The sequence below is a fragment of the Tigriopus californicus genome, chromosome 4, assembly GCF_007210705.1.
Source record: "Tigriopus californicus strain San Diego chromosome 4, Tcal_SD_v2.1, whole genome shotgun sequence".
Taxonomy (NCBI): Eukaryota; Metazoa; Arthropoda; class Copepoda; order Harpacticoida; family Harpacticidae; genus Tigriopus; species Tigriopus californicus.
Window position 1 is genome coordinate 3,458,804 of NC_081443.1, and position 13,127 is coordinate 3,471,930.

Sequence of the window (13,127 nt, forward strand, 5' to 3'; positions counted from 1 at the left end):
GATCATTTTTGTTCCGCTGTTTATGCTTAGAGCACACTTTTCTCATGCCTCGGGTTCAAGGTCTTCGTATCAAGGGAATCGCTTTTCGCGACCTCTTCATACACGATCTAAATCCTTGCTTTTAATGGTTCGTTGAGCACCGAGAACTCATCTGGCACTCAAGCAACCACTTCATTCAGTGATGGTGGAGGAGGACTTCCAAATCCCAAGAGTGAGTTGTTTGTACCATTGATTAATCTGCTAAGGATTGCAAAACAAATCGTGATTCCATATCAGTCCTGGATAAACGCACTCGCCCCAATCCGTCAAATCAAGAAAAGAGGTGGATTACATAAGCGAGGATTGGACCCTGAGGGACGCCAAACATCACATCAACGGATTTAGATCGACCACTAGTTTCCTTGAGTTGGTTGATTGCTTTTATTGATTATGCGCTTAATAGGATACAATACGTAGGATTAAGTGTAGATGTGTTTCAAGTCACATTTTCTTCTGTTTCTGGATACTTCCAAAGGCAAATCGAGATGAGAAATGCCGTTGGTGAAGCATCAAGATAACGAACGCCCGGCAATCGTTGTAAGGTTTGAATTCCAAAAGGTAACCCTGAGAGCGAGTCTATCACGAAATGTTAGACTAATTGGTTCAATTCTGATAACCAGATGAGCCCTTCAAAAGGAGCGAAGAGCAGTCGTTTCCCTCCCCCGCAGAGTTGTCGATAATTATACCCAAGTTTGGCATTCAAGCACATCATCCACATTTGAATTCATTCGACAGGCTGGTTAGTGTATGGTCGGTGGTCGACGCACCAAGACCAAGAGATTGATTTAGGTACAATCTCGTCCAATTTCAAGCTTAAAATCAACAACCCAGAACGTTAATTAATTTCCACCGGCGTTTTTGGTCACATACATCATCCAGAAATTCCGACTTCGTGACCGACGATCAGTTTGAAGAAGAAAATAATTCAGAAACCTGCTTAATGCTAACCTGTCTGCACACAACCACAAGAGCAAAGAACTTGTAGAGAGCAAGCAGATCAGGCCCTAGATAAAATCCTATCTTTTCCAGGTTAGATAGCGGATGAATTCTCACGTATATGTGTATGATATGCATGCCTGTGATACAGTTACACGAGTCTCTGTGACTAGTATAAGACCAAAGTCATGATAAAATCACGCAAATTTTAAAATCTGGCTCCCCTCCTGACTCCATCTCGAACCAAACTTGGAATGTCGTGATCCTACGGCACCTTGATATCAGTGCAAAATGATTTTTCTCTCTCCTCCCTCCCCATTCCAAAACTTTTTGCATTTTAAAAATTGCATATTTTTCTTCCCCCTCATGCACACACAGCAAAGCAAAGGAGAGCATCTTGCAGAACGCATCTGTCCCAAAGATCTGTATGAATTTCGAAAAACTCGATAGTGTCTAAAGTTATTTTGTTGTTCCTCATTCCAGGGGACGAGATCCTGGCCGTGAACGGTTTGGCCCTTCAAGGCATGTCCCATTCTGAGGCCATCTCGGTCTTCAAGAACATTCGCATTGGTCGGGTGGTTCTCCACGTCGCTCGACGAGACGCGGCTGCTCGCAGGTGAGTTCATAAGTACAGTGTGTAAATGAACATGGAGAACCATTTTTTTTCTCAATTCGAACGCCATGCAAAACAGATCAAATGCATTTATTGCCGTTATGAAGTGTGGTTTTGGGGGATTTTTATGTGCAACTAATGATTTGTGGGACATGGCAAATTTGGTTCCACTCAGATGTGAATGAAAATTTGATTGAAAAAACAAAGGTGTTTGAAGATGAGTAATCATGCTTCGGAACCTACTTAAACTTTCATTGAAATCGCGTGTTAAGTCGAAACCTTGCCTTGTACATGCGGACTTTTTTTGGGAGAAACTTTTTTGTTATCCTTATTGTCATGTTTGGATGGAAATGGATGATGGTGCCGAATCGATTGTAAAATTTCTTTTCGTTCAATATGTTGTGATAATCTGATACAATCTTGAACCGGATCTTTTTTCCTTCCTTGCAGAAAATACAAGAGCAATTCGTGCGACGATTTGGATGGATACGAAGAGTGAGTGAGACCCAACGATCCATGGACTGGGTTTCTAACCGATCAGCTATCATCTACTTAATATTCATGCATCAATTGGGATATAACTAGTCTCTTTTTCTTCTCCTCCGGATTCACTTCGCCTTCAAGAAACGATCCCCAACCAACCAACCAACGAACCATCCATTCATAAATCTGTGTGAAGTTGTGCTCCTGATAGGGGGACAATAAATTTTACCGTTCTACACCGATGGTGTTTGTGTACTCACTTTGTTGAATCACTCAGAAATATATGTCATACCAAACTAGCTTTTCTTTCTTTCTCTTTTTTATGGGGTCATTCGACGATGATAATCCCGAAAGATGGCATGTATAGGCAAAAACTGATTTGCATGTATTAGCGAAGGGTCAAAACATATCACGGTTCTCGAGTAATCATTCTCGCTGCAAGTAGGTCAATCAGAAATGAGGCCATTAATCCGCAGCCAGCGACGAAACGAATTGGAGTTCTTCACGGCAATAGCCAACAACAACACGCCATAACAGAGAACCAGGATCAAAATCCAATTATTCCGGATCCAGGACATATCCATCCTGAAAAACAGTGGGAACGTGTATCATTTCCAAAAATCGAGTCGACGTGAAAAAATGTTAGTGAAACAAGTACCATATATGTAGACCTTGATAATAAGAACTTCATAACAATTCATAACATTTCAATAACAAAACTTCATAACAAAAACCCATTTATCATTGCCAATCATTTCCGATCCGTTTCAATTCTGAGGGTCAGCAAAAATAGAAGTCGCAATTCCTAGCTATCTTTTACTATTCTTGATTTGGATAGATCATTTTGGAGTTCCTTCCAAGAATCAATCTTCGAGTAGTTTTGCTTCAGGTAGTTTTGGCATGATCTGTCATAAGTTCCAAACTCGTCTTTGATCAGGCTCATTAATTGTGATTTAAAGGTTAGGAATGCTTGTCTGATGGGAAGAAATCGATAAATTCACTCGGAATTTGAAACGTCAGTATTAGCCAAACGTGTCGAAACAAATTTAATTGAATGTCAGCCCAATATTGAGAGTGCAAGAGTCAATTTCAGGATCAATAGCTCTTCCATTCAACTTTTAAAAAAATCGAGGACATGAAATGCTTCTCTCACGATTATAACAATTTTTTTTGTAATTCGAGTCAGGGGGGGGAGGCTTGCCCAGCCCATCGTAGCCAGTCATCACATTATTGGCAAAATATTCCAATATGCAATGCCAAAGTGCGTATCAGAGTGGTTCTCCATTTGCAGATGTGGTTAGCGTCTCAAAGTTTCCCCGAGAAAGTTCGTCGAAGAGAATCGAACAAGGGACCTCTCTCTCGTGATAGGAAACTGCGCTAACCTCTGCAACGTCTCTATTTCCTTCGATGATATTTTGCCCTGGTCATGCAACGAACACAAGTTCACTTTTAAGTAAATCAGCATTTTGTCGATCTGACTAAAATGTGGACATTTTACCATTTTGCTTGAACACTTTCGAGAATTTAGAGAGAAAATTGATTTTGGAAAAGCGGTAATAGAGCAAACCCTTTAAAACAATCCATTTACTCGCACAACTGAGATAAAAGATTAGGTCTTTCCCGAGCCGCTGAATATTTTGCGCCACTATCCTTTCGAAACAAGTCAATATCTTTTATAATTAATTAAGGCCTTCCTGGAGGATTGGAAGCAAATATTGATATTCTCCAAAAATACTTTTTTGAATTAATGAATTGAAATTACTGAAGGAGCGCAAATCACAACCTAATTACTGCAATATATCATAGGACCTTTAAGTTTGCAGTTTCTCTACCTTTGAAGAGATCGGGTTCTTTGAGGTGGATCCGCATAAACCAGAAGGTATCGATTCTGAATCACCTCGTTATTTCTCACTATTAGGTATTTTTCTGGCACCTTGCCAGCCTGGGAGTCCTTCAACTGACCTCTGGATGGATCTAGGAAAGGAACTTGGTGGATTAGAACTTTGGCCCATTCACAAGCCCAACTATTTGGGGATTGTATTCACCTTTGGTGTGGATTTTGACTTCAGGATGATCCTGCACCTCGCACATGAGAACACAACTGAACTGTTGGCAAATTGAACTCTGGCTCCAACCTTGGCCGATCTGACTGTAGTTCATGCACATGCTCAAATCCGTCGAGAGGTAAATTCCTTGGCCAAAAAGGGCGTTCTGGAACGGCAAGAAATCTCTTCATGCATTTCACTTCCATGGCATCCAAAGTCAATTCAAACCCACTTTGGTCAGATGCTGCTGCAATCCGTGACTGAGGATGGAATGAAAGTTTTCCACTTTGGAACCGTGAAAGGCAAACATGGTCTTAGTATCCGAAGTCCGACTCCAGCGGACACTCTTCGAGTTCTTCACCTACGTATGTAGACACGACACCCAGTTAGCACGTGTTCTTGGAATGGGGATGCGGTAACTTACCTGGAAAATGTGGGTGGGTTTGGGGGCTTTTTTGGGTTGGAGGCCGGTGGTCTTGGTCTTTTCATTGAGTCCGGGCCAGGCCAGAATGTCATCGTATTCGGACTTTGGAACCAATTGCAGCCTCAGATCCAACGGGTTCTCAAGTAAGATCTGCCAACATCGGAAAATAAGACTAAAAACGTATGATGGTAAGTTGGCAGATAATCGATTACCCAATAGATCAGATGAATAGTGGGCCTCGGAATGCTCGTATTTGAAGCCAACAATTGGCGCAAATGTATCAAGTTAGGGATGGTGGCTAAATCACGGCGCTAGAAGTCAGAAAAATATTTTTTCTTCACATTTCACCGCGATATTATAGACGTAGGAGGTTTGGTTAATGCAAGCAAAAACATTTACCAAGGCTTTGATGTCTTTGCTCTTCTCGTGTGGCCGACAGTAATGGGCGGGGTAGGGCCGAAGCACAGAATCGTGTCGATAATGGGCGGCCGCACTGATAAACAAGCTCAGTTGAAGGTCACACGCCCACAGATCGTCCTGCAAACTACGCAGGATCTAGAAAATCAACCGGCCGCGATTATTTATGCACATTTATGGTCCATCCACCCAGTATAAAAAACTGAATGAAAATCATTTCCGGGATGAGCGACTCAAGCATTTGCGTGGGGAAGATTCAGGCTTTATTTAATTAAAATAGATAAGAATACCAATAATGAAGAAACTGTATTAATAATGAAGGCCAATCCATGCGTGGCCGAGCTAACCGGACTCATGGATACCCGGATGGATGGATTACCTGGGCCCGTTTCTCGGACAGATTCATCTTCAAAGGGTGGGGGCTGGACCCTCCGGTCACCGGATGAATGTCCGAGGCCAAAGGAGCGGGAGACGAGGGCGTGTCTTCCTCCATCCCGCTCCGACACAAAGCTCAGACAGCGAGCTCGGACTGGATGGAGGAACGAAGCCGAAAGGATCGTGGACTGTTGTTCTCCTCTGTCAACTATCCGGATGGGCTCATGACCCGCTGGATGTCCGAGGCCAAAGGAGCGGGAGACGAGGGCGTGTCTTCCTCCATCCCGCTCCGACACAAAGCTCAGACACCGAGCTCGGACTGGATGGAGGAACGAAGCCGAAAGGATCGTGGACTGTTGTTCTCCTCTGTCAACTATCCGGATGGGCTCATGACCCGCTGGAAAGATGGAGTGATGAATTTATGAATTTATGAATTCATGAATGACGAACGGACGAACCTACGGATGGATAAATAGTAAGACCGGGCTGATTGAAGAAGTGGAGTGTCAAAGACTCAGAGTGTTGACACGGCTGAGATTATCTTGATAGGATGGAGGGCCTCGCCACTATTTCGGGCAGCCTAACGGGCTTGACTGTTGTGAGGCCTAGAGTGAGGCCATGTGTATGCAAGTGCATTGTGGATGGAGTGTCAAGTGTGCCTGTAGCATAGCAGGGATAGCGTAGGATCACGATCAACTATGAACGTACATATACCGTAGAGTACGTAGTACGTACACACGCTACGCATTTAAAGGACAGGGCATCAGGGTGGCTAAAGAGATTTTCTTTCAAGACTCACAGATACAATCTGTCTACATGTGGGCCCGAAAAGTAATTGCAACGAATATTGTCATTACGTTTTGGGCGAGGCACGTTTGTGTAATGAATCACTCTTTTTGGCCAAGGTAATGGTATGTGTAATTCGTTCCTTTAGTTGGGGAACAACGAATACCCTTGTAAAATCCTCCTGACCAATCCGCTTTTTGAACAGAATCCTAAACGAATTGGTCACTGGGGAAAGGACAGAAATTGTGTTACGTGCCTTTCTACGTATAAAAAAACTACAAAAGTTACATATCTAAGGTGTCAAATCGTTTTTAGAGGCCCAACCAACCGAATGATTTTGGATGAAAGAAGTAACCTTTAGAAAAGTGATCAATAGAGATAGAAAAACAATACCAGTTTTGAAGTATGAACCATTTAAATGCAAAAATATGCTGAACCGCTGATATATAGATATGTTGCTTTTTAGCTTGGAAAGTGAAAATATATCTTGTCTACCTCTGGCCAAGCACAGACTTCTCCCCTGAGAATTTCAAAAGAAAAAACGCCCACCGTTGGCCATTCTCCCTGCATGTGTACTTATCGTACAAATGTAAAATGTTGCAGAGCTATTCAGCGCGTTGAATAACGCCTGCTGCCACGTCAAGGGGGAGATCAACGACTTTGAAGACCTCATGTTGGTGAGGTCCATGGAATCTATGGCAAAGTCTATCTAGTAAGGTCCAGTAAGTGGTGATGTGAATCGAATCGGAATGTCTCCTGCTTGGCTTTAAGGACTACTCTGATGGGGATGACATTGACAGTCACGGGAGATTGCTACTAGGAGTACTAATTTACATTTTCAATGGCCTATGACATTACCAGAGCAGTAGTAACGAAATCAAAGTAATTCATTCCCTTTTTTCGAGAAAGGAGGTGAAATTCCATTGCATTTTAAATTGCTGCAATTGTAATGACCCCAACCCCCCAATAGCAACTGGTTTCGCGGTCCTCTTTTCAAGCTCCAAAGTGTCATTTAATTTTTCGTTTCTCTCTCGACAACTGAGGAAACTTGAAGCTTTTTGCCAATCTTAGCCGATATGTTCGGTTTTTTATATAGTATATTTTCATACATCCTCACAAAGGTAACTCAAGGCTGTAAATTGCGCCAATTTTAACAACAATGAATATTTTGATATATCTTTATAATTTTTTCAGACTTGCAGCACCAAGGATAAAACCCTCAACACCCAGGAAAAAGATTCTAGCCTTGTTTGTGCTGCCCCTTACACTGATTTATTGTGCATATTTTCTCATTTCAAATTCTGCTGGAACTAGCAGACCTGATTTGGAGCAAAATCATCCATTGATCTCCATCAGTTTATAAGCCAAGACAAAATGTAATAAACTGGTTTTTAGCTTACAAATAAAAGGAATGCTCAGTTTGTCAGCAAATTAAGTCTCTAGAGTTTTAGTTCCTTCTTCAGTCCCCCTACCTGGTTTGCTTGCTTTTTATTTGCTTATTTGAAACTATTTGTTTGCTTTTTGTTTGTTTGAATCCATTTGAAATTTGGTTTTCCTTATTTATTCCCATGGGCAGCTGCTACAAAAGTCGTTGATCTTGGGGTTTCCAAGAACCTTGGGGTTTCCATATCTGAATACTCTTTTTTAGAATTGGGAGCCCTATCAGAGGTTCTTCAAGCTAAGTAGCTGATTTTCCAGTTTGAAATCCTTGACTACCAATAGGGCTTGCCAAGAGAACGTGTTCATGAGGAACTGACGTTAATCTATGGAGTAAAATCAAAGACAACATGCCCAGCCAAACTGCATTGTGCATGCATTGAATTTAGACATTTATTTCATTTCAACTGCTAGTCTAAGCAAATATCATTGTGCTATTAATCCAATTTGATAGTGTGTTCACCAAATTATGCCAAACATGTTCATTTTGTTGGGTTTTGCATCACAACTCACTCAAAATCACTTGATTTTTGAAAATTCAATGAGTGGATGATGCAAGTTGACTGTGATGTTTGTCTTTGGTCTCCCTTCCCAAAATGCCCCAAATCAGGGTGCCTTTCCAAATTTTTCCTTGAATTTCCTTCACTTGGCATCTCCTATTAGTCAGTTGTTCTGGAATGAGAGGATTGTCAAATGAAGTTCAGGGTTAGAAATACCATCAGGATTGGCATGCTATGATTTTGTTGAATCACTTGTTCTACCAAGGCTTGGTAGAGAGTGGAGAGCCATGATTACTGAACCTGTAGGCGTTGTACGCATATCAATTGGAATTTTCAGCGTTTTTGAAAAAAGCCAGAGAATAAAGGCGCTCAATTTTTTATATGAAATGACTATCAAGTTAAACTTGCCCCACTGAAGCCCAATGGAAGGAGCAATAAACACAAATTACCTATTTCCATTCCCCAAACCAGCCCCTCTGATTGAATACATCTGTCTTTTTCATTGTTTGGAGTAGGGCTTGAGTAATGCGTTACTTTTTGAGTCAACCTACCAGTAACATGTTATTTACCCAACTAAAATATTTAGATTTGTAAGCGATTCAAAGATCTTTGTTACCATTCAAAACAAACAAGACAAGCAAACGCTACAAAGTGCTCTGGACTATGCCCAAAAATGGGCATTAACAAATGCACACATTAACAGATGAAATTCAGCACTGAGAAGTGCAAGGTGCAAAGGTTTGGAAGAAAGACCAGGCAAACAAAAAACATAGGGAATACCCATAGCCCTCCTCCCATAATCCAGCCAATGGGAAAGAACTCCAAGTTGTGCAGGCAGAAATTGACCTTGCAGTAAAATTCAACCTGGAACTAAAGTTTCAGGAACAGTGGGCAGAAATTGTAATAAAAGCAAGTGCAATGATTGGACCTCTAGGACAAACCCTCAAAACCAGGAACAAGACGCGGCTGACCAGGCTATCTAAAATCCATGTCAGGATGATCCTTGAACACAACATGAGTGTATGTCAACCATGAAACTCTTCTGACAAGAATAAGATGGCACAGTTCAAGGGAAGATTCACTAGTTGGTGGCATGAGTTGAGAGAGGAATGATATGAATTTAGACTACAGTTCTTGGGCCTTGAATCTCTATCACAATGAAGGGTAGCTATGGACCTGACCACCATGCTCAAAATCAAAACCGGTGCCCTAGCTTCCCCCTTGGTCAAGAAATCACTCCTCCAAAACTTAAACCAGGAAACAGAGAGGGTCCTGAGATGCTACAGCTTGAAGACCATTCCTCATTAAATTGCCCACAAGAACTCTAGATTGCATGGCTTTTCAGCAAGGACAATCAGAGCCTGGAATCAAGTCAGTCCCATTGAACATTAGGAACATAACAACGGTCTCAGCGTTTAAGAATGCCAGTCTACCTGAGGCGTCAAAAATCCAAATAGATATCTTGATCTAATCAGCCAAAATAGTCATACCATTGTCCTATTTTTGGGCTGGCTGGCTAACAATTGAAATGAAATGATGTCAAGATTTAGCTATTTTGTATTTGACACCAAAGTTTTTAACATTTCCTATTTTAGGTAGCCTTATCTGCCAACAAACAACTAGCTAGGTAAATTATCCAATACTCATGTACACCTTCTGTAATGCATCACAACAATGTTTTTTGCGTGCCTGAGTGGAAAATATTTGCAATACAACATTTATGTGCAAAAGTAGCAGTATTGGTAACGGAACAGTTTTTATCCCTTGAGTTACCTTGGTGTGATAAAGATGTAAAACTAAACAACCCTTAATCATCCAAACCTTGTACCCGTGTATTCGTCATTTGTTTCACGTTATATTTAGTAAACTTTCAAAAAAACGGATTGATAGTACTTAAGTAGATTTAGGCCATCTTTTTCTTCAGCAATTCGGACATTTAGGCAAGCGCAGGTACCAGCAAACAATCTTGCCTGCCAATGCCAGTGTTGCAAAATTGGCGTTTCAAACTGGTTTTAACGAAGCTGGCCGTTCCTCATATGGCAATGCGAAAGATGGGTCAGCATCTCAAAAACGTGTTTGAGACCCCAAACTTGCATCACTGCCACTGGTACCAGCAAACAAAGGAACCTGCCAGAGCTTGCCTAAACGCCCCCATAATGGTGTCCGTAACGGTAACACGTTATTTTTTTCTGAAAAGTAACGGCAGCGTGTTACTTCTTTCCGGCAACGTTTCAAGCACAGATCTGTGGTTTCAAGCCCTGGTGCGGACATTGCGCCTGGTACTTGATCTAAGAGGGGACAAACAAATGAAGAAGCAAGAGAATACGCTCCAAAACACAGCTTCTAAGACAAAACATTATCCTTGCCATGATATAACGGCAAGCATAACAGCAATGGCAAAAGTTGTATTTGAAAGAATTGGTGTCATTTACTACAATGTCATGGCAGAAAGTGGTCAAATATGCTAAAAAGTAGCAGAAAATGGCGGGCGGTGGCCTAAAACAAGGACACTAAAGCAAGGAAACGCCACTTTTTGTGATCACCAAACCTCTCCCGCCAAGTTTGGCCTAAACTTTTGATGCAGAAATTTCTTAATGTCAATTGTTGGCATAACTATTGAACAAAATATTTGACAAATATCATTTTTGGAACCATTGATGGTATGCGCTTCAAACCAGGCATGTAAAAATACTTAAGATGACTTCAAACATGTCTTGAAGGACAACAACTGAAAAGTGCTAATTAGGTTTTCTTGATAAAGCAAGAATTTGTTTTAAACACAATTGGTCAATATTTTTTCCTAATACTATCATTTGAAGAAAATTGTTTCAGAAATATCTTGACCAAATTTCAAGCAATTTGGTGAAGTTGTTATGAAAGTATGGTCCTCACTCTAGGGATAGCCCTCAATCCAAAAGTAGACATATTGCAGCTCTGAGCTACATAATGCTCTTTAAACTCATTTGGATGCTTCATAGTCATAGAATAATATATCTTAAGAGATCTAACACCTGCTTTATTTGACTAGCTTGGATGCTTTTGCAAAAAAACACATTTATTGGAGTAAAAAGTTCAAATTGAAATCTAGGGTACTGGACTTTGCTATTACTCTGTGCCCATTAAATAATGCCTGCCTTTCATGCAAACTTCCAAAAAAGTAGAAATCTAAATTCTACTAAACTATAGCTCATTCATTTTCCACCAATGCCTGATGGTCTTGTCAAATGTGTGGATTAAGACAAAATTGTTAATTGTCCATCCCAAATATTCTGATATGTTAACATTTATGTACATGTTCCTTTTTTGCTTATTCCTTACATTTATTTTATATTCAGTATAAGTTACTCATCAATTAGTCAAATGATTCTTGTTTATCTTCTATCTTGCATGTTTTTGAGCCAGTTTTGCGCAATATTTTACTGCTTTGAAAGACAATTTGACTGTTTTTTATAAATTTGATGCTCATGGGTATTTCATTTATTCTTTTGATTATCAAAATTAATTCAGAAATATTTACTATATGAAGGGAGTTGCACATCAAAGAGATCATTATGTGATTAAAAAACACTAAAAGTACTATGCTGTATGGATAATCTTGTTTTATTGATACTAGAGTTACTGTCTTAATTCAACGCAATGGCCTAACTTGGCGGTCAGGGGAAAGCCGTGTTGTTTCCTCTCTTTAGAGTCCTTGCCTAAAACAACCAGGAAACGAATATTGTTGCATATGTCTAAATTTTGGTCCAAATAATCCCAAATTAGCCATATTGAAGCAAGAAAAATGGGCACCGAAGTGCATTGGGCCTAAAATCACCTCGGACGAGCCAGGACACCCTCATTGTGCGTGTGAGCGACATGAGAGTGTCAAAAAGCAGATAATAATGAGATCCTCTTTCCCCCAAGCCTCCACGGTCTCACAGTGGCATGCCATAATCAAAAATAAAATATGTACCCGGGACAAGGCTCTTCAAAGGCCTATTTGTTCTGTGAAACTTCGGTTGGGGTCTGACATGTGCGCCGAGGCTTTAAAATGGTCGGAATATATGGCCCATTGGCCAGCCTGACTGCATGGCTCGCCCTTGAGCGGGCCTAGCCCCAACGGGCCCGTGGCTCAGTACAGTGTCGGCGTACGTTGCATTTGTAATCTAAAGATGCGTCTTTTTAGTCCCAACCATCCAGACCTAAAAACAAACGCCAAAGCCAGCAAAATGCACTATATTTTTAATTGCCTGTCTCTGAATATTCATGTTAGTCCATTGGCCATAATTGACAGGTGAGAACTTCCTCTGGGGCGGTTTATGTAAGAATATATTTTGGTGTCCCTGACCACAACTGACTGATCGATGAGTGACACAACAGAGCTCCTGCTGGTCCATTCTCGTATGACCGTAGTTGCTCGATGGCAACTATGGGTGCCATTTTTCGACAAATTCTTAGCTATTTCATATCCATGACACCCTCTTGGCTGTTATTTTGCTCTTTGGGACCCTATTGTTTTGCCCTGGGGTGCTGTTTCTGATGGGTCATTTGGGGGGCTAGGGGGTAACGTTGGTTTTTGTGTGCTGCCCCAATATGGGTTGGCCATTGTGGGGCCACTGGCCTGAGTCCAATTTTGGCAACACTGTGAGTTCGATCCAGTCTGAACTTTTCAGTCTGAACTAACTCCATCTCTTCAGTATCCACCCCCTTGAGGATCGGGATCGGACTGCCTTTGGGTTCGACTGTTATCACTTGTATCCATCGCCCAGTCCATGGCATTGGTCCGGGGATTGGAGAGACATCGCCCGGCCTAGACTAGCCACCAGACCCGAGGTAGTCCCACACCCCGACCAGCGCCTTTGTGGTCCCTGGATTACGCGATTGAACCGAGGCCCTCCCCCCCATCCATTTAACGGGGGGACGACTGGAACCACACCGGGGTCCGGGATCCGGGAACCGGGCGACGGTTGGATTGAGCCAGTGTGGGTGGGTGGGTTAGACCCCGGGCCAGCCATTGATTGGCCTGCCCAACTGCTCAACCTACACCCGGGGAGCGCAGGTAATGTAGCAGCAGGACGCCCAGGAGCGATCCG

General features: G+C 41.8%; 3 protein-coding genes across 3 annotated transcripts in view; 2 read left to right on the forward strand and 1 right to left on the reverse strand.

Annotated features, from left to right (window-relative positions):
* The window catches only part of LOC131879568 (uncharacterized), a 20,962-nt gene extending 18,592 nt beyond the window's left edge, over positions 1–2,370 (forward strand). Inside the window, 2 exon segments of the mRNA XM_059225926.1 lie at positions 1,459–1,591; positions 2,039–2,370. Coding sequence (XP_059081909.1) covers positions 1,459–1,591; positions 2,039–2,087 — 182 coding nt within the window. The 3' untranslated portion in view covers positions 2,088–2,370.
* A 56-nt stretch (positions 2,371–2,426) lies between these two features.
* Positions 2,427–5,564, reverse strand: LOC131879714 (protein mono-ADP-ribosyltransferase PARP16-like). The gene is made up of 8 exons (XM_059226093.1): positions 5,337–5,564; positions 4,940–5,095; positions 4,753–4,851; positions 4,541–4,690; positions 4,349–4,477; positions 4,117–4,282; positions 3,904–4,045; positions 2,427–2,656 (listed from the first exon to the last, which is right to left on the reverse strand). The coding sequence occupies exons 1-8, from the start codon at positions 5,448–5,450 to the stop codon at positions 2,518–2,520; spliced, it is 1,095 nt and encodes a 364-aa protein (XP_059082076.1). The 5' UTR covers positions 5,451–5,564; the 3' UTR covers positions 2,427–2,517.
* A 7,138-nt stretch (positions 5,565–12,702) lies between these two features.
* The window catches only part of LOC131879699 (sorting nexin-27-like), a 4,856-nt gene continuing 4,431 nt past the window's right edge, over positions 12,703–13,127 (forward strand). The window contains exon 1 of the mRNA XM_059226075.1: positions 12,703–13,093. The gene's annotated coding sequence lies outside the window, so the exon portion shown is untranslated. The remainder of the gene's footprint in view (positions 13,094–13,127) is intronic.

Bases quoted from the DNA above. Each gene is read 5' to 3' on its own strand.
- LOC131879714 (XM_059226093.1), bottom strand. From the start codon at position 5,450: ATGGAGGAAGACACGCCCTCGTCTCCCGCTCCTTTGGCCTCGGACATT. The intron at 4,691-4,752 runs GTAATCGATTAT...CGATGTTGGCAG, and splicing joins CTATTCATCTGATCTATTGG to ATCTTACTTGAGAACCCGTT. The intron at 4,046-4,116 runs GTGAATACAATC...TTCCTTTCCTAG, and splicing joins AGTCAAAATCCACACCAAAG to ATCCATCCAGAGGTCAGTTG.